This window comes from Tachypleus tridentatus, chromosome 8, assembly GCF_004210375.1.
Source record: "Tachypleus tridentatus isolate NWPU-2018 chromosome 8, ASM421037v1, whole genome shotgun sequence".
In the NCBI taxonomy this organism is placed as follows: domain Eukaryota; kingdom Metazoa; phylum Arthropoda; class Merostomata; order Xiphosura; family Limulidae; genus Tachypleus; species Tachypleus tridentatus.
This window is the reverse complement of record NC_134832.1, coordinates 18,507,736-18,529,493: the sequence shown is the minus strand read 5'-3', so window position 1 is coordinate 18,529,493 and position 21,758 is coordinate 18,507,736. Positions and strand designations below refer to the sequence as shown.

General features: G+C 29.9%; 1 protein-coding gene across 4 annotated transcripts in view; it reads left to right on the top strand.

The window, feature by feature from the left end:
* The first annotated feature begins 312 nt into the window (after window positions 1-312).
* The window catches only part of Nup43 (nucleoporin 43), a 34,019-nt gene continuing 12,573 nt past the window's right edge, over window positions 313-21,758 (top strand). Inside the window, exons 1-6 of one of the 4 annotated variants that reach the window (XM_076517805.1) lie at window positions 313-433; window positions 5,253-5,393; window positions 9,246-9,389; window positions 16,239-16,313; window positions 16,754-16,916; window positions 18,769-18,904. In XM_076517805.1, the coding sequence (XP_076373920.1) occupies window positions 5,268-5,393; window positions 9,246-9,389; window positions 16,239-16,313; window positions 16,754-16,916; window positions 18,769-18,904 (644 nt within the window). In that variant the 5' untranslated portion in view covers window positions 313-433; window positions 5,253-5,267. The other 3 variants (XM_076517806.1, XM_076517804.1, XM_076517807.1) reach the window with 3 other exon arrangements.

Below are 21,758 nucleotides of genomic sequence, written 5' to 3'. Positions count from 1 at the left end.
GATAACAAACACAGACTTAATAAGTCTATCAAGCTCTGTTATTATTTATTTTCATTTGATTTTTCTCGTATTTGGTATTTAATAATTACTGTCGTTCTTCTTCAGTATTAAAAACGACAATAATAATTAAATTAACAAGTTATATAGCACTTCAAACTGTTCTAGGCAGGTTCATTGCATTTTAAATACAAATTATAAACAACTTTTACACTTTTAAAAATCATATTTTATTGCGTTTTGATATTTTAGGGATATGTATATATATATGAAGAAGACTATTATTATTTATGAAAACCCTTCGAATCATATTTTTAAAAAGCAAGGCTTATTGTGTTGTTATACTAAATTTATTGCAATAAAACAACAAATTAGAAGTGCAATATTTACGACAGTGTAGAAGGTGTCGCTACTTTATACCCGGTAAAATAATTGCGTGAGTATCGTCTTTTAAAATGTAAATTTATAGTGTATTATTTGTATGTTTTTCATTCGTATTTTAATCGTAGTTTATATCCTTTTGTGAAGGCATTAGTACACAAGTAGAAAGTTCTATAATTGATATGCAATTTGAAAATTCTTTCACTGTGTTATCACCAGTGCTAATGTTGGTAAACTGAAAGTAAATAATATATATTTTTCTTTTGTACTCTACAAAAGTATTTAGTGTTGTAAGTTTACGGTCCTCGTTAGAATGAAAGTAGGCGACGTAGTTAGATTTAGGATTTTCACAATTTACTTTTTGTTTATAACTTTGAATTGGGATTCCTACTTGATTCAGCCTTTAACTTTAATTCTATTTTTTTCATACAGTAATTTTTAAAAATCATCGTATGAAGAGGGCTCATGTAAGAAAAAAAAACAGTTAATAAATCATTCATCATAAAGCAAAATTTAAGTTGAACTGTGATAATGAAACATGACCTACAAATATTAGTCCAGATAAGGGAAAAATGATTTAAATACAAAATTTCATTATTACGACTTTGCTGGAACTTACTTAATGAAGCCTTAGTAGTTCAACAATAGCGCAACGTATTTACTGTGTTAATGTTTGGAGAAAGGTGTTATATTCTAGTAGCTCTGGTGCTTGAGTAATAGAGAAAGGATATCCTTCTAGACTACACTGTTAACTTTAAACTCTTAATATAAGTTCAATTGTGTTACAGTATTAGAATGCTTAGATTACCAAATTCTTTTTACCATGAGTGATTAAGATATAAAATTATTAACTTCAGAAGTTTTGGTTTTATATATAATGCTTCATATTAAATACAGGATTGTTTTTAGTACAATTAATAGTTTAAGGTCATTAATTATCAGACCAATGTTTTGCTGAAGAATGCTATGGAGAAGAATAGATGTGTTAATTTTTGGAATGGATGTAATAACTAATGTAACACTTACATTACAAGATCATACCTGTAAGTTGAAGTTAGCTATTTATTTCTTAAACAGTCTTTCTCTTGAGTAAGTTGGTAAAAATACCTAGCAATTTTGCACATAGATGAATAGGATTATTGTAGGAAAGAGTTTTACTATTTAACCAGTTTAACATAATGTATAGATAAAAAAGGTGTTCATTGAGTGTATTCCTGATCTGTCAGATGAGCATATTAAAAACATATTTTGTTTCTTGATTTTATAAAAATATTTGCAAAAATTTGCTTAAAAATAAGTTATTTTTTATGGAATTGTTGGTATGATTGAGAAGTATGTTTAAAATATGCTTACATGTAAAAACAGTTTGTTTTCTAATGTTTCATTGATAGGGAGAATACAGCTAATGTACTTTACTTCTTTATTTATATTAATGATACTTTTTGATACCTTTATAAAAACAAACAAACCAGTTGTTACAAGTTTTACACCAAACAACCAGGAAATAAAAACATATTAAACCATAACATTATTTACATTACCAATTTATCATTGCTATTCATAACATTTATAAATAATTATTACATACTACTGCATACTTAAAATGGATGATGTTTTAAAGTAATGATTTTCAGTTACTTCAAAAATAATGGCTATAAAATATAGAACTGATTTTATTATTTTGCAAGTTTGAATCATATGAACTGTTATTTACATTGTGTAATATGCAATACAATAATTATTAAAAATATTTCTGTATACCACATAGACAAGGAAAAAATTAATAAATTATTCACAAGGAGGAAATTTTACAATATTTTGATCTATAATAAACCACTGATATTCTTGAATTGAATTTTTAGAAATAATTCTGATTTACCATTTCGTTTGGCCTACACTTTTTCTAATGTAATTCATAACTTCAGTTTGCTAATGAAAGTATGTAATAATTTCTTTTTAGTTGTTTTAAGATAAGAAATATGTTGCATCAATAACTGTATATAATAGTTTTTCCTAAAATAAGGATGAAATTACATATTCAATTAATTTAGTTATTGCAACTTTTATAAGAGAATAAATACCAAATATCATACAATTCACATGTTCTTCCCAAAATTGTTGGGCATATCTAAAAAAATGGTCTAATAAAATTTAATTTGTTGTACACCTAAAATATGTATGTCAATTGTTACCTTTCATAATATTACAGTATGGATATAATTTGTTTTCAGTTACTTTTATTTACTATAACTGTTGTGGAGTAGGTAATGTATCATGCATAAGATTTGCCCAACGTCTATAGATTGTGTTTTATATACTTTTTTGTAACCCAAGATGATAATAATTAAAAAAATATATATTTTTAAATTTTACTAAATTGCTGTCTGAGGTTTTATCGTCCTGTTCTGCTACTGGTGATTCTAGACTAGATGTATTACCTTGTTTATTTCAGCTAAATTTTCACTATTGCTAGTTAAGTCTATAGGATTGACAATGTGTTTACACTGTAATGTAAACACAATCACTAAACATTTGAAATGCATTTCATTTTCATCATTCTGTAATTGTGACAGCAAGATTAATACATTTTCCCATCTGTTTCTCTCATCTACAACATCTGATATTGTTGTCACATTATCTATCAGTCATTAAAACTAACAAAATGGATTTCCTGTATTATCTTTTAAGGAAGAATTGAAGAAAAGAGGCCCATTAAGAAGTGCTTAAATAGAATAGTTTTGTATTTTTCTTCCTATGTTAATAGCTACACTATTTTTTAAAGCAGAGCTATAAAACATTCCTTTCTTTCTGGTTCTATACGATCCATTAAAAAACTGTAAGAGAATCAAAACATTGACATAATGGTTTAAAAGTAGTTTCAGTTGTTATTCAGATGGGTGAACTAGTTGGTTTATGCAATACATGTTCGAAACAATGAATCATAAAAATAGTTTATTATTCAAGAACATAAGATTTAATCCATCTTCTTCCAAATGTAAAGATAAAATATTTCTTAGGTAAACTTTCCTCAAAACAAATTGTCTGAAAATGTTTTTAAAATTAGTTATCAAATTCTTAGCAGTTCTTATACCTGAAATCTGTGTCACATGATACTACTAATAATTTGATTAAGAGTTAATATTTTTCCTTTTAATGAAAAAATTGTTGAAAATGCTTCAACACTGTAATAAATTTAGTATGTTTTTCACTTAGTTCATTCCAGTTTCTCTGAATCTGTACCAAAGAGTTTCCTAAATACATTCCAAGTACTTCTATTCCATAATTAAACCATGTGTAACTTAATTTATTTCCATTTGTGTTTTCCAAACACCATACCATAAATCATAGGTTTTTTTTTCCATATTTTGAATATGCATCACATTCTTTTATTGTATTTTGAATAACATTAAATTCTGACTCTTGTGTAATATAAATATTTATATTTTCAATGTAAGAAGTCTTTCTTTGATGATAACTGAAATTGATCCTAAGGAACTAATTTTCTTTCTTTAATTACAAAGAAAATGTTCTATTGCTTGGTAAAAAACTTACTGAATCTTCTTTTTTATGTGTTCGTTAAAAGGAATAACTAATTGTTCATTATTTTGACTTGCATAATGTAAATTATCATAAATACATTGATCTGGAACAGAGTAAATCCAACTCTCATGAATCAGTTTACTCAGGTTTTATTTTGTTTGTTATGGTATTCTAAAATATTGTATAATCAGTACATAAAAGAGATGTTGTTCACCAAATTTTTAATTCTATGAAATTTCTCTTTTTTGGTATTAACTTTATTCCTGTTTTTTTTAATACTCCTAGAACAGTCACCTATTTGTAGAAATTCATTAAAAGAATAGCAGAGAAATGTCAATCACAGGTCAAAACTGTTATACTATCAATTTAAGTGGACTTGTGTCTTTTGCTAATGATTGACAAACAACAGTTTTTTTTCTCTTAATGATAGATAGTTTCTTCGCTAGTAAATATTTCAAAACTTGTTTGTGGATGATATTGTTAGGAGTGTTTTGTGTCAAAGTGTCTGAGTAGTTTTAATGATTATTTTGAAATGAGGTCAGCAAATTTTATTATTGTGTGGGTAAAGTGATGTGTTTTTGTTACAAGAATGTTAAAGAAACAAACTTGCATTTCAGCTGAGAGGAGAATTTGAAAGCAGAAAAAGATAAGATTTAATTGAAGATGAAATATTTTAAGCTTATTGAATGATTATCTGTGGTGTAAACCAGCTGATAAAAATCCATATCTGCATGATATTTAAATGCTTATTGAAGTTAGTGTTAGAAGGTTATTGTAATCTTGTACAAGATTGTGGTGATGTGAGGTAATTGAATACCATGTGTGGTTAGCTTTATATTTTGATTGTTTCTTTTCTGGAGTGTGAACAAAATAGCCAGGATTTGACACAGTTGTTTTTCAGGTCAATTTCAGTGTTTTTTTTTACTGTCTTTCTGTGGGTAGTTAGTTTGATTGTTAGAATATTGAGGGCAGTAAGTGTAAATTTTGAAACTCACAAATAAAATATAGCTATCTTTAGAAGTGTTTTGTTTGATGATTCGTGTTTTAGATATAAATTTGTGAAAACATTTGTTTCATGGGTATATGGATGTGAAGGGCTACTTTGAATTTTATTCTTTTTTTGCTAAGTGGTATATGACCTTGAAGAATTTTTTTTCCACACAACTCATTTTTGTTTTGTTTTTTTAACTTCCATTCAACCATAAAGTTCATTAAGAAGTTATATTTTATTCAGAAAACATGGTTTAACTATTGTTTCTTGCAATCATGGACATGTTGTTTGCATTCATTTACATGTATGCATATTAAATAAACATTTTCTTTTGTATATTAAGTAAGCTACACTGGAAATGACAGAAGTTTGTGTGAAATTTGTTTCCCGTAAGGTCAGTAAAGTTAGGTGGCAGCCTATTCACCGTGATAGTTTGCAGCATGAAAAACCACGCATTTTTGTATCAGGAAGTTGGGATGATGAGGTAAGGATAAACAGGTGTTTGGGTACAAGTATGAAACAGATGAATGGATTGCAACTGCTTGTTGTGGAAACACAAGTGTAGAGGATGGTGTTTCAAAAGTTGAATTTCATTTTTATCCAGATTTCTAGTTTTCCTGTAGTTTTGTAAATTTTACTGTTTCACATTTTAAACTTTTTAAATTTATGATATTTAACATGAATTTCTTTTTTATGTGTGTAATTATCTAATTGATCTTCTTTGCCCCCTAATGGCACAGTGTAATGTCTATGGACTCTCATCACTAGAAACCAGGTTTTGATACGTGTGGTGGGCATAACACAGGTAGCCCATTGTGTAGTTTTGTGCTTAATTCCAACAAATATTAATTCTTTTCTTCTTTTTTAGGTACATGACTGTTTTCAATTAAAAGCAGTTAATGTTTAAAGATATCCCAAATTTGTCCCACACCACCTGTTAGCTCATTACCTCAATTTACTAATGATTAATCTTGTCTCATGGCTTCAAAATTAGCTTTAATGAAAATTAAAAACCAAAATTATTTTTATTGTTGTAATTTATAGTAAAATTCAAAACTAATTATACTATGACAAGCAAAAGTACCTATCCACAGTAATGGGATAAACTTTTAAATGATTAACTGTGGTGCACTCTTGATTTTACTCAGAGCCAAAGTTCTGAGCTATTTATAGCACCCACTGTAAAAAGTAATTTTTCAAAATTTCAATCATGCTAAGAGCTATTCAGGAATAACACATAGTAACTCTACATTTTTATTTGTTAAGTTACATCACATTTTGAAATGTGAATGATATCATGATTAATTCTTAATGACTTAGTGTAGAATATCCTGTTTGTGAAATAAAATTTGACATCAATATTATTTATTTCTGTTCTCTTATTTCAAAACTGAGTGTTGAGTTTTGCCCACATGTGCAACTTTCTAAAGGGTAGACATCGAATGCTCAGATATAATCTTTGGTTCTTTACTTACAGACCTAGTCTAGTTTCTCTGTTTTCGGGATATTTTGGGAAGAGTTCATTTTTTGCCTACTTATCTCAGGGACTTTTGTATGGCTTGTGTTTTTTAGTGGGTTATTTTCAGAATTATTCCTGAGAGTTTGGAATTCTGTGTGGAATCAGAGAGATAGCAATCAACCCTTTCATTTTTGGTAGATTGTTGTCTCATTTAGAACCTAGACAATCTCCTATTACTATTTTCCATACCATTCCTTCCCAGCCCTAACCACTACCTATTTCTCAGGGTTCCACCTCTTGTTATATTATTCGAGGCAGGCTGACATGTTGTCAACTGTACTAGTAACTACCAAGTGAGGTTTGTTTCAGTGAGGCCTTTCTTGACCAATTTCATTTCTGTATGACTAGGTTTTGCCACAGATCTTTGGGTTATTTGGACAGTACTTGAGGGATTTGTCATTCTCTTACTTATCCTCCTCAGTTATCTCTGGTACTCATATCCTTTCTGTTGCCTTGGTATCCTACCACCAGTCAACATCTGTCTGAAGCAACATCTCTCCCATAAAACCATTAAACTTGTAACTCATCCTTCTCCATGTTTTTATTCCAAACTGTTTGTGTTATCCAAGAAAAGCAGGGACAGGCATCTTTGAATCAGTTTCTCCTGGCTCAGACAATTTTTGGTTCTGCTTTGCTTACCATAGAGTCTTTTCTCACCCTTAGATCAGCATTTTCCATTTTCTACAGGTTTGTGGTTGACTGAGATAGATGTCATGAATGCTTATATGCATATTTTGGTATCTTCTCTGTTGAGGTGCTATCTGGTTTATTCATCATGGGGTGGTGTATTAATTTTACACCCTGTTTTTTGGGCTTTCTTGAGACTCATATGTCTTTTTACCAAGTACTCAGAGCCTTTACTCAAAACATGTATGCTCAAGGGTTGCACTTACACCTTTACAGGAATGATTGACTGCTGTTAGCTTGTTCTGAATAGGAGTCTTTCCATCATGCTCAAACCTTAGATAATTGTCTCCTTTTGTTAAAGTCAGCACAGGTGGATGTTACTGTGCTGGGAGTGATTCCTGCTGTATTGGTTTTGAGTGGGCTATTTCACAATACAAAGACTGCTTTATTATTCCATACATCTAGATGTCGGGTTTCCAGAAAGGTACATTTTCTCGCTTTGTTTTCATGTGCTCTTTCCCAGATCAGGGAATTTGAGGTGAAGACTGTGTGATTTTCTTTTCTACCTCAACATGGACAATCCTTCTACCTATTCAATGTGGGATTCTAACTGTTTATGTGAGAAGAATTAATATATTCTATTGAAAGTTATAATTTTCCAATACTAAAAATGTATTTCTGATGGTAACTTACATCCCTGCACAGGGAGTCACATATGTCAAGTGAGTGGGCATTCTCATCACTGTTGATGACTTACATGTGAAATGCAGTTGAACCATGTTGATTATTGGATAAGCTGGAGCTCAAGACTTGTGTCATGTGAAAAAAAATTGGCATATTGTGTGCAGCACTGGACAAAAATAACCATTTATGTGAAGGAAGTTAAGCACCTATCAGAAATACACTTTCGGTGTGGGAAAATTTTAACTTTATATACTAAATCAAAAATGAAAGAGGTAAAGGTGAAATTTAAAAGCCATCTATATTAAATGTGTGATATAAATTATAGTATCCCAAATGCACTGCCTTGCATTTGGTATAATTAAAGGTAATTTGCTATATATTTGTTTAACTTACCAAGTGATCAGAATCATTCTTTAGTCACCTGCCACTAGTACAGCAGTAAGTTTATGGATTTACAATGCTAAAATCAGGGGTTTGATTCCCTTCGGTGGGCTAAGCAGATAGCCTCATGTGGCTTTGCTATAAGAAAAACACAAAACACATTGTTTAGTATAATAACTTTCTCAATACAGCTATAAATACCCAAGTTTAAGTCATCAGCAAACTATTAATTTTATAATTGTGGCTCTTTTAATATCATTAATATAAATGAAAGAAAAATCTCCCATACTGACTCCTGAAGCACTCTACTAGCAACTAGCAACAATGACCTGTTACAACTAGACTTCTTTAATAACAAACTCTTGTATTCTCTCATTTAACCACTTCATGATACAATTAACAAGGCTTCCCTTAACACTCACTGATGTGAATTTTTTACCTGATTTTCTGTACACTACCTTACTAAGTATGCCAAGCCTATGCCCTTTCTATCATCCAAATAAGTAACATCCTTGAAAAGGTTGATGTATTAGTAGTGTCATATTTCATTTCAATGAACCTGGCTTGGTTTTGTGAAAGATTTATTCAGGAAATGATTTTACAAAATATTTTGTAACAGAATCTTTAGAACCTTTCTCTCTGTGCTACAGAAGTAAAACTAATTAGTCTATTATTTCAAGAGATTTTTATCATCCCATTTAAAAATTGGATCAGCATCAGTAATTCTCCAATGCTCAGGCATCTCTGACTTTCTACTGATTTACCAAAAATGAAAGATAGAGACTCGCATACCTGTTCCTTAACCTCCAAACTGTGGGGAAAATTTTGCCTGGTTTTTTGTGCTTTATCTAGCATCTTGTAGTGGCCCAATTCTTATTTTAACATTTTGCTTCCCTTTAAAATACAGAAAATTCTTGCTTTTATTTCTAATATTATCAGAAACTTATATTTAAGAGGACTAAACCAATTGATATTTTACCTATTACAACTTAAATTCCTATTTTAACATATTGCTTATCTCTAAAATACATAAAATTCTTGCTTTTAGTTTTAGCATTATCAGCAAGTTGTATCTAAGAGGACTAAACTAATTGATGTTTTACCTGTTACAACTTAAATTTTCAGGATAATGCAGTTTGCATGTGGCATTGCCCAGAAACAATAATTGATGGAATAAAAATAGAAAATGAAGACCAAGTGAAGAATGTTGAAATAGAACCCCAATTATTATGTGAAATACCACATCATGGAGATGTTACTGATCTTAAAGTAAGATGTATCTCTATTTGTGTGGAAAAAATATTTTAATTTCTTTAGTTGTCAAACATTTGAGTTCAATGAAAGTTTGTTTGTTTGTTTGTTTTTTGCTTTTTTTGATATTTATTAAATGGCAAAGCTCTGAGATGGAATACTCAAATTATTATAGAATTTATTTTTTTAAGTGATTTAAACCAAGATGTCATTTGGTGATTTAATGTGTGATTGTTACCATACCTTTTTTGTTCAATGAGTAAGTCAAGATAGCATTTGGACAGGTTTTAGTCCATGAGATATTTAAAAAAATTCCAATTAGTATTTTTTTTCTAAGTCTACAGAAATTGTTAAAGTAACTGAACTGAAGGGTTTCATATTTTTTCTGGAGCAAATCCTTATGTATTTTGTGATGCTTTAAAAGGCTGGCCACTTGTAGCTTTGGTTAATTAAATTACTGTGTTTTGAATTCTGTGAGTTTCAGTTTTAATATCAGTTTTTAAGAAATAATTTTGCAAGGCTTCAGTTGGTTTATAAAGCTGAAGATCTAGTTACTTTGGTTTTAACTTGATTGCCAAATTTAAGTGTTTTATCTATAGAAGTATTAAGGGTGTCATAACTGAATTACTGCATTACTGCTAAGAGGTCTGATAAGGTAACTGAATTTTGTATTCTTATAATAAATACAAAGATTATACATTTCTTATGTTTTTAAAGAGACTGTTTTGTTTTGCCTTAATTGCCAACACCAGAAGAGTTAATCATCTTATCCAACAGGTTTAACACATTTTTCTCAACTGTTCATACACCAAAGTGGTTGTAGGTCTATTAATAAGTTCTTATAAGATGCCTAATAGCATAAGAATTGCAAAAAATGTAAACAAAAATACTGCCAATATTAATAACACTAATTATTGCCAAAATCTTCTGTATATTTTATATAGATAGTGGGTGATTGCAACCAGTTGTTTTCAGTAGTTTCATGTAAAAAATGAAATGAGCTTGTAAGTGTCTGCATGTCTTCACAGGTAGAAAAACAGGTGTACAAATAATAAAACTCAATCTGAGGTTCACAGTATTAAAGGGACCTGCAATGAAATGTTAGAATTGATCCATGAAAATATTTATAATCAGTATTTATTATTCCTTATTTATAGAAATTGGAATTTCTAAGAAAAGTTAAATTAAAAAACAAAATTCCTATAGACACACAAAGTGACCTCATTCAGAGGAAGTGTTTTTTTTTTTTTAAATAACATTTAGTTGGCAACTGTGTCAAGAATGTAAAGTGTAGATAGTAGTTTATTACTTATGTAACATTACTGACAGTTATTGCTATAAAGTCATAAAGAAAAATGTCCTTGTGTTTATTTATGATGAATTTGTAACCAGTATAAGGATGATTAGGTGGATAATTTGTTTAAATAGAATAGTCAAACTTAAAATCTATTGTAATTTTGCAAATAATTCTTCAGCATTGAAAATATTCATTATAGTTTCATAATCTACAAGTAATCAGTTATATTTTCACAAAATGTGATGTCAGCTAACAATGTAAATGTTCTTTTTAGGTCTATTTTAACTACTACATGATTTTGTGTTAATACCAGTATTATACCATATTACTGGCATTAACACACAATATAACTAACTCCTATTGAAGATTCTTTTGAACTTATTTCTCTTCCTTCTTAGACATGGAACATTTTGAATTTGCTACAAATTTCTGTTACACCTGAGACTCAAATATTTGGTTACAAGATTCCATTTTGGAATCTTTATTTCTCCCTCCTTCACTTGGTGTTTGGGTTATAGCTGATGTTTTTAGAAATAAAGACAATTCCCAGAGACTTAATTTGCTTAATATGTCTCATTTTCTGATCTTTATTCAGGATCTTCTTACTATATTCTTGTGTCATCTCAAACTTTAGACCCTTAGATTGAGGTTTCTGGGAATTGTCTTTGTAGTCTTCCAGTCTTTATTCTAATCACTATTTTCACCTTCATTTAATAACTAAACTTATTTTGTTCACTTTTGTCCTCAGTTTAGCTCTTAGCTGAAAGTTATTTTCATTCTCATGATTGTTTTTCTCTTTTTAAGTCTACTGAAAGTTGTAATTCTTCTTCACTGTTGTATGGCCAAGGTTTGTAAGGTTTGTGACATATATCAGTGTTTGGAGAGGAATCTTGATTTCACAACTGTTGTTTTGGTGCAGTCTTTCAACTTCTTCAAATATTCATATCACATATATCTCTAAGTTTGTCATATGCTAAGTATTTAAATGGTTTTAGTGGTTGGATCTTTAGGTAGATCATCCTGTAATCACTGCATATGCTACTTTTGTGGTAATCTTTTTATCTCCATTTGACTGGTTGAATAAGCCAATATGGAGCAAAAAATACCTTGACAAGTTAAAAAACTGATCTGGATCAAAACCCGAGGAATATAAGATATAGAGAGAGTAAAATATTCTTTCAAAACTAGCTCAAAACAACCACAACTAGAAAAGCAGGATCTGGGACAATAGGAGATTCTGTTGCATTGCCTTTTTTGGAATATTTTCTCTATCAGACTTGAATGTTGTAATGATGTTCAATGTTTACAGTTTCATGGGTGTTTGTTTTGTTTCTTTCTTTGTTAGGGAAGCTGACTTGTCTTATAGCTCAAAAGTTATTACATTCTTGCATATGTGTAACCTTTGACCTCATACCAATCTTTTGGTCTTTCATCAGAAATTGGTGGTTTTAACATCCTCTTTCTCATTTTCTTCAAAACCTCAACAGGTTGATTCAGTTTTCATGTAATTAGTTTAAGTTTGTGGCTTATCTGTCTTTTCTGTTGCAGGTTATAGAGCTGTTTTCTCTGCCACTTTTATATGCCATATAAATATCTTTGTCCCCCACCCCTACTCTTTTAGCATGTTTTTTTAACTTTGTACTTACTCATCCAAGAATATCTAGATGATGTACTAATGGGATTTGAGTCTTAAGATGTCTTACTTCTATTCTTGAATTTTTAGCAACTTATTTTCTTTGTCATCATTTGCTTAAGATGTATATTTTGTCTGTTGCTCACTTGAGGAAGGAGGAGATTTTTTCCTGAGAAGACTGTGTATTTATATCATGATAGAGTCTTTCTGTCAAAGATTTAAGCTACAAGAGAGGTTAACTGTCATTGTTCTCCAGTTGTGTACCAACTCTGACAGATTCAGAATGTTTTCTGTGTTTTATCAGGGCTGTTTATTGCCATCTTACACAAATAGAATCTTTCAGAGGGATCAACATGATTATACTTTTTGATAATTTTTCTTCCACAGATATTACTACATCTGTATTAATGTATGTGTTTGTGCAGCTGAACTGTCTTGTCTACTGAAATGTACCTCAATACTTTCAGAGTGAACTTTGGTTACTTCCCATGAAATTTGCTATTTGCCATTACTTTTGCCTTTCCATTTCCTAATACACCATTTAGGCTAGCATGTGAATGACTCCAGATACTTTTCTTCAATTTTACCTTTGTCTTTTCCATACTTATTTAATGCTTGGAACCAAATCTTTATTGTGTGTATTGATCCAAGTAATTTATTCATTTCATGTGTATCAGGATTGTTTTTCTTAGTAAATGTTTTATTTATGTGAATGCATTCATATGGTTCTCCTGACTGTAATGATGCCACAGTAGGTATCTTTTGTACCTCTGCATGTATGTTGTTGAGTGGCATTAGAGATATCTGAGGGGAAAGTCCTATTCTTAATAGATTGTTAGTTTCAACCAGGATAAGGGTCATTGTTGTTTTCCTATTTTATTTTTAGTTCTCCCATTTCACTGCCTTCAATTTATTAAGCTTCATCCTAAGGAAAGCATGTATCTTTTTCAGTTCTTTCCTAACATTTTGTTAATTACCCGATTTCACGACTCATTAGTTTTTTTAAATATGGGTGAAGAGGGACTGCATCTTCTGGAGTATATCCACTTATAATATCTGGTGTGACTGCTCTTCCAAAAACTATTCAATGCAGGAGTAAGACACAGTATTCCTCCTACCTGTTTATACCATCACCTGTATTTAGCTTATTGTTTCCTCAATTACAATAAAAACTTACTGCTGTAACTGGTCCCTGTATTTTGTAAAATTGAGGGGAATGAAAGGCAAAATAGTTCTATGCTAAGATGAATGCCTGTTTCTGACTGACATTTTTGAAGGCTGGTCCCACACTACCCATTCTCTTTAATTAGTTCTTTGATACTTTCTTATTCTATATTATACCCTGACTTTGCACAACTACAATTTTATTATAGTCTGTGTTATTATCTTTTTCCTTATAAATTATTAATTTATAACTTCTGTTACTCTTTTGTAGTTGCTGGTTACCATCTAAGTTTTTCATTGTGGGTATCCCTCTGTACTGTATCTGTGTAACTTTGAAAGCTTTTAACCCATGGAATATTACATAAATATTCCAGTTAGTAGTTTTTGTAAGTGTACAGAAATTGTTAACACTACTGCTCAAGTCTTTGCTATTTCTCATTTTCAAGTTGTTTGTTTTTCTCAGGAATGATGAATAATATTATTAAGCTATAGCTATGAGGATATATGAAATTTGTACTGTTGGTGAAGATGGGTGATTGGTAGTCTTAAACATATATAGAAAACAGCATTCCATTGAAATTAGTTTGTCTTTTTTTGTTTTAAATAAATATTTAATTTCAACATTGTGGGTATCCCTGCATACTGCATCTGGTATATACTTTCCTCTGCCACAAAATTTCAAACAAATAATCAATAACTTCATCAAATAAATAATACATTATAGAATATATCTTTGTAAAAGGTCATGGCATACACATTTGGACCCACACCCATGCACACAATATTAATAAGCCAGTTCCATCATTGATGGCATGTGTAGAATAAATTAGCTGTAATTGTCACTTCTATTTTATAGTAAGCACATGGATAGACAAAAGTATGTTTACCTGTGGAGTTGAGTATGGTGGTTCGTTAGCTAACCATATAGATCAGTCATTTTATTCCACCGGTCTTTGTTTGCTTCAGTAAAGCATGAAGTTATTATTATCAAAATTCACATTTTGCAGCCTGATTCATTCTCTTCCATCAGAACTGTCAGCATAAATGAACTTGTGGAGATCTTTCTTTCTTTTTGATTGTTTATTTTCAGAATGGAGGAACACATTGTTAAAGCAATGAAACTTATTGAAAATGAGGCATTGTTAAATGTATGTAAGATAAACATTTTTCCAATCTTATTACATGCTGCTTTTAACTTATGAAAATTTTTTGAAATATTGTGGTAACATTTTTGGTTTATACATTTTAAGATACAATACATTCAAGCATTAATGAAGCAGTTGGAGAACACTGGAATATAATCATTGAATTATTTAAATTAATGGCAAGTATGCTTGGACTGTGAACCTGAGCATTCGTGGTTTTTTATTGTCTTATTGGAAAAACGTGATTTTCACTTTAAGGCTGTAGGTGGGCTATAAGAGTGATGGTCAGGTTCTACTATGATCAAACAAAAGCAGTTCAAAAGCTGGTACTGAGTGTTATTAACTAACTGCCTTCCCTTCTAGTATCTTAGTCCAGTTATTTGGGATGACAATGCACTTGTGCATTTTTATGAGAATTCTAATACAAACAACTAATTGCACATAAGTACTTTTGATGATTGCATAAATATTTTAATTATTTGTTGTGAAATTCTGGATTTTATTGGTTAGCAGATTTTTCCAGTTTTTCATCCCTAGTCCTTTAACTTTATAAATGGGGTTTGAAATTGATACAAACTTTATGGCAAATTCCTTTAATTAGAAAGAAAATACTTCAGTTTACAAGAAGATAATAGTAGTATTTGAGCTCTATTTTAGTGTGATAAAACAACTAAGGGTTTCTAAAAGTATTTTATGAATTAAAACTTTTTTTAAATAAATGTATTCTCTGTCATCACCCAGAAATTAGTACTCTGCTCTACTGTTCAACACGTGGGGAGGACATAGGGGACCAGAACTCATTACCATGATTTTTAGCATCAATTTGTTTCTTTGGGAGCTTCAACTGACTGTCAATTGTTTTTCCCCTGCTTTGGTTTTCCTAGTTTTGCTAAGCTTTCATAATTTTGTTGTGCCATCCATATACTTTTTTGTACTATGCATTGTTTTTTTTTTTGCACTATTTCTGAATTCTATTTTATTTAAAATTTTAGTTTAGAATGTATTTCTTAGATGGCATTAGAAGTGTTTAGTTGAGATGAAAAGCTGAGATACCTTGATACTCTAAACATGCCATTTTTTAATTCAAATGTTAACAGATATCCCAAATCCCTGATTTAATATATAATTGTACTGAAAGAGCTTGCTGTAAATATGATCCTTTATAAAAAAAAAACAACAACAACAAGAAGATTAATACAAAATTCCAACTCAGATTTAAACGTGGGACTTCTACATGAGAGTTGAGCACTGTAATCACTGGATCACTTTGACATCCAATATTTAAAATCATATGTTTAAGAATATTAATGTAACTTATGTCACTGTATTTATGTCTTTCTGAATATTAAAACAGCTTGCTCTGAACATTATACTAATTAAAGAAAAAAATTCCAATTGTATTGGCATTTGAACCCAAGACTATCACTTGAGTTTCAGGCACTTTAGCCACTGAAGCAATATGGACATTAACAATAGATGGTGTTTTTTTGTTTTTTTAAATTTAGATATGAACTTTATAAATGTCATTTATTCAGAATAAGAAAAAAATGGTAGTCATGTTGCATAAGTTGTAGTGTATTAACATTGTAGTTAAATGCAAAATTTGATATTTTTTTCTTTGTTTATAGTTTCTTTCAGGAGATATTTTGGCAGCAGCTTCTTCTACAGGGTCGCTGACCCTTTTTAAGTCTCACCGTAATCAGGTAATAGACTTGGCTTTAGCAATGGGAATGTGTAAAGTTATTTTATTTCAAAGAACAGTGTTTATTAGCTGTGATGTTCAGTTATTTTTATAACTTTTAAATTATGCTTATTTTATTTTCTGATCAGCCAGATTGGGTTTTTGTAACTTCTTCCTATGTCAAATAAAGTGGAAACATTATTTAAATAATATAATGCTTTGTAGATATTGGTTTGATTTGTTGTAATGTTATTCCACAATTAATTTAAATTTAGCATATTCATGTACAAATACTTGTAAATTTGTTATTAAATTTTGACATTTTTTTGTTAGATGAATTGAAGAGATTTAGTTCTTAAGTAATGTAAATTTTTATTGTAAATTATTTTTAATTTTGTAAAATATATAATTTGCCATCATAATTCAAATTAATTTAGCATTTTATGATTTCTGTTTTTCAAGACTTTGAAAGTGCAACATGTTTGGGAGGGCATTCATCATTATCTGCAGAACCCAGCTCAATGCACATGCATTACTACGAAGAAGGATGAAATTTGTACTGTTGGTGAAGATGGGCGATTGGTAGTCTTAAACATAAATAGAAAACAGCATTCCAGAGAAATTGGTTAGTGTTTTTTTTTTTAATAAATGTTTAATTTAAACACCAAGCTAAAAACTAGTGGTTTTGTACATGAAAAATACCAAAACTGAACTATAACATAAGTTATAGAATTGGGTCTGTAAATTGTTATGCTAATGACAAAGTTATTTGTTAATGTTTGTTTTGTTTTTTGAATTTTGCACAAAGCTGCATGAGGGCTATCTACGCTAGCCATCCCTAATTTAGCAGTATAAGACTACAGGGAAGGCAGCTAGTCATCACCACCCCCTCCAACTCTTGGACAACTCTTTTACCAATGAATAGTGAGATTGACCGTAACATTATAATGCCCCCACAGCTGAAAGGGTGAGCATGTTTGCTGCAACTGGGATTCAAATCCACGACCCTCAAATTATGAGTCGAACGCTTTAATCCATCTGACCATGTCAGACCCTTATTTGTTGATATAGAATGCATTTTCTACTATATTAAACTTGACTCGTAAGTTAAATGAACTTATTCTTTAATTACATATACAAGTAGAGGCCATTGTTATGCTTTAATTTGTCTATTGTTTGTACCCATACATTCACATACACTAATATGTTATTTGAAAGCTTTATTACTTCTCTACCTATATACTGTAGTAAGTGAAGTTGATGTTGTGTTTTATCATTATTTATAATATTATATTTATATAATTTTGAACTGATTAGTTTTCAGCTGTGTGTACACTTATGTTAAAAGGGTGGTTACATATAAACTGGAACTGGCATGACTAGTGATTAGGGCTCTTGACTTCTAATATCTTTGTATGTATGTGAAGCTTTGTTATTTTATTTATAAAACTAAATTATTTGTTAATATTTCATTACTTTTCTCTAACACTTTTTAAGATTAACTAACACTGCAATTCAAAGATTTTGACAATCTAATTAGAATAAACAACAGTTAGATAATAATTTTTTTATTAATTGTTTGTTGTTCACCATAATTTACATAGGTATATAGATAACTCTAATTTTAAATATGATTTTAATTTATTTATATTTTTCAAGATCATGGAATAAGAAATGTAAGTTTGTTTGCTGAGCAATAGTTGGTGAAAGGATTAGGTCATTGCCAAAAACATTAAGCATAAGATCTTATTTCTTTCTTGTTTATAATTTTCATTACTGTTTGGTTTGGTAATTATTAATTAATGTTTTGGTGGGGATACTGGGAAAGATGTGACTTTATGGTTAACATATCAGTCTGTGAACTAAAACATCTGAATTTAAGATTTGATGCTGCTGAACACATTTCTCATTTCCAGCTGTAGGCATTCCCAGTTTGTCAAGTGCAAAAAAGGTCCACCTTTCAAAAGTGCTCAGGTTATAGGGTTTTTGTTCATGCTATTATAGTGCTATTTATTTAAAAGAGCTGGAAAAATCTTTGTGAAGACGGATACTACTTTCTGACTATGTTACGTTTAGTCATTAAATAATTCTAAATTAAAGATGGTTGGTTATACTTGAACTGAAGGGCCTTTGACTTGACTCTTTAGCTTGTGTGTAGAGGTATTAAGTTGAAAATTGCAGTTCATTTATTTCTTTTTTTTGGCTATAAAGCTTAACATTAAAATCCTTATTAGTTGATAATGCTACATTTTTATCTACAAAGAAATAATTGGATTGGTATTACATGATATTGATTTTTTTTTTAATTTATTAGAAACTATAATTTTTGTTTATTATCTCTAGGTACTAATAACTCATGATGTTTTTAAGAAATATTGGGTGTTGTAAAATGCCTTTTATGTGTTATAAATTTATTGTTAAATAACTTTATTTTTTGAATTTATATAAAAGGTTTTGTTTATGATATTTTTCCTCAGATAAGGCTGACAGCTGTAGTCTAACTTGTGTCAGCTATTTAAGCCAGCATGAAGTCATTGCAGGGAATATCCGTGGGCATTTAAAAATGTGGGATATGAGATCCAACTCTGACAGTCCTAGTCGGATTCTTTTGTTGTACGTACCATAAGTTATAACATGCTTCTACTGTTTCACTGAATACTTTTTGTCATGTTGAAATGGGTTAAGTACATACAAGGCAATTACATGAGAGTTTTATTTCAATCATGTAATAATAACATAGGGATTTGTGTTAAAAGTGCATGATCGCATTAGTTTGAAACTTGTATTTGTTTCTTTATATTTTGTTCATTAATTTTTATATTGATTTTAGTCTTCACAGTTTTAATTTTTACTTTTCTTTCCTAACTGATATAATATCATCATTGTTTAATAACATGTTTCTCAAATCATTAAATTTTTCAGAAGTGTAGTTTGAATTAAAAAAAAAAGATTTTATTTCGTTTTAAGAATAATAAACATTTATAGATATTAGGTGTAGTTTGTCCATAGTATTTTTCTTTCATCTGTTCACTGTAATGTCATGTGGAAAAGAGATGTCTCTCCTTTCCTTATTCTTTCAGGTAGGGAAGACTTGAAATTGTTTTTGGGGGGAGAGGGAGTACAAAAGGCACCTTTAAGTAAAAAAAAATATTTATAATTATTATCACATAGTTTAATTTGTATTATTTACAAGCAATTTAATGTTTTGAGCTGAACATTTTTTAGGTGTTATATTTTTCCTCTTTTCTGATCTGAGCTCAGTTTGTCAAAAGATGATTACTGCTAAACCTAAAAGAATAAAGTTAGCTGTTTACATAAGCTTAGTCATTTCCTGGTTCTTCTTAAGTAAGTCTGTTTCCAATATATTAAATCCACAAGTATGCATGGATTTCTGCTGGACATCTGTTGGTGTAGAAGCTTATTACAAATTGCATTATGTATGCTGAATTTACTATAGAAATGTGGGCTTTAGAATGTTGTTATTTGCTAGAAAAATGAAGTGCACTGAATTGAAATTAGGTTCTTTATAAAGAGGTTGAAATTAAAATGATATTTATCCCCACTTGGATGGGTCTTCCTATGGTCATTGGTCATAGCACTCAAAATTTAATTGAATGAGTATTTTATGAATTTATATTTATAAATTTGGTATCAAACTGTAGATAATAATTCAAATTTTAGTATTATAGATTAGTTAATTTCATGATTTAAAAGCAAATATTAAAAAAATACACCTAAACATCGATTTTTGTGTATTATATGATATGTTGAATGCAGCACTAGATCTGGTGAGATATTTATGTTGTCAGAATGTAAAGTTTATAATTTCATACAAATTAAGATCTCAGATTACTAATATTGACAAGCTAGAATATAAAATAATAACCTCCAGCCTTTTCTGTTTGCTGAAATATTGCTCATGTGCTAAATCAAACACAGTGACCTTGCTCACCTTTTTCCATTTTTGGAACTAGTCCCTTACATATACTTACTTCTGTCTATGATGTGAATAACCAATCGAAAGCTCAGAATGTTTTCCTGGTAGCTTTCTCAGCCATTTCCAAGTGTCATGCATCATTTCCTTCTTTCAAAACAAGACTTTAAGAAGATAGGTTGAGTCTTTAGTCTGCTCATAATTTTATATTTTTTAGACTGAAATGTAACTCATATTGGAATTCTATGGAATCTGTGTAGTTACTTATGATTTTTTGGTTATTTTAACTGTATATACAAAACCTAAAAAAATTAATTCATATAAGATCCTCCATGTGTGAAATTTGATAAGGCTTAGCAAGTAGTAAATGAGTACAAAATTTGTAACTAGAAGAGATAAGTGTTTGCTATACGTTATTTACTGTTCTCTGTTATAATAAAAATAAGTTTAAGAACTTGTTTATAAATAGTAATAATGTATATATGTATATAATGTATTATAACTGAAGTGTAATTGTATTTTTCAAAATACTAGTCCACTAAAAGCTAGCCAACATGTATCACTTTGTAAAAGGACAGCCCAATATTCTTCAATTTGGTAACATGAGTTCACTTGTGCTATGTCATTGTAACTTCTGTGATTTTTGACAGCAGTGGCTGATAGATCAATATAAATGTATAATATGAAATTTAAACTAATTAGACTCGACAGTTGTGTTTTCAAGTTATAATCTGTAGTCAGTCTAAAAACAAAAAACAAACAAACATAATTTATATTTATTTCCCAATTTTTTATGGGGGTTATGAGACAGGTCAAATCTACTGAACGTGTACAGAAATTTTCATTCGATAGTGAAAATGACAGATAAGACATGAAGTTTCTTCATAAAAAAACATTTCATAATTATCTGGAGGCTATAAAAAGGGCACATGGGAAATATGAAAACTTTCTGTTGCATAAAAGTATTGTTAATCTTAAATTGAAAATTACCCTATGTGTTGGATAGTCAACATTCTGAAAGAAAAAATTTGCAGGAAAATCTTTAATTAAAACTTAATTAATACTTAATACTTGATTCAAAACCTGAATATTATGTGTATGAATGTCTTGTATTGTTTACCAATAACCTGCAAAATTTTGTAAACATATGCATACATTATCAGAAATCACAGTATAATTATTTTCGTGGAGACTTTTGTGGTTGATAAAGCAAGAGAAAGAAATTCTCAACAGGATGGATGTCGGTGATGCTGAAAACTGAAGTTAGAGGTTAGAAATTATTTTCACAGAATGTATAACCATAATCAGTGGTGTAAAAAAGCTGCAGCATTTTACAGTAGAAGTTTTGGCAATCCTGGTTTGAATATCACTATCTTATCATGTATAATCCATTTCCTGGTTTATGAAGTAGTCTAATCTAGATTTGAGTGCTGTTTGAACCATACACTTGTGTTGGGTGAATTGTTCTTTCCCATCACCTTGGTGTACTTTTTTAATGTGGGATATTAAAGAATATTCTGAGATGATAGCTCA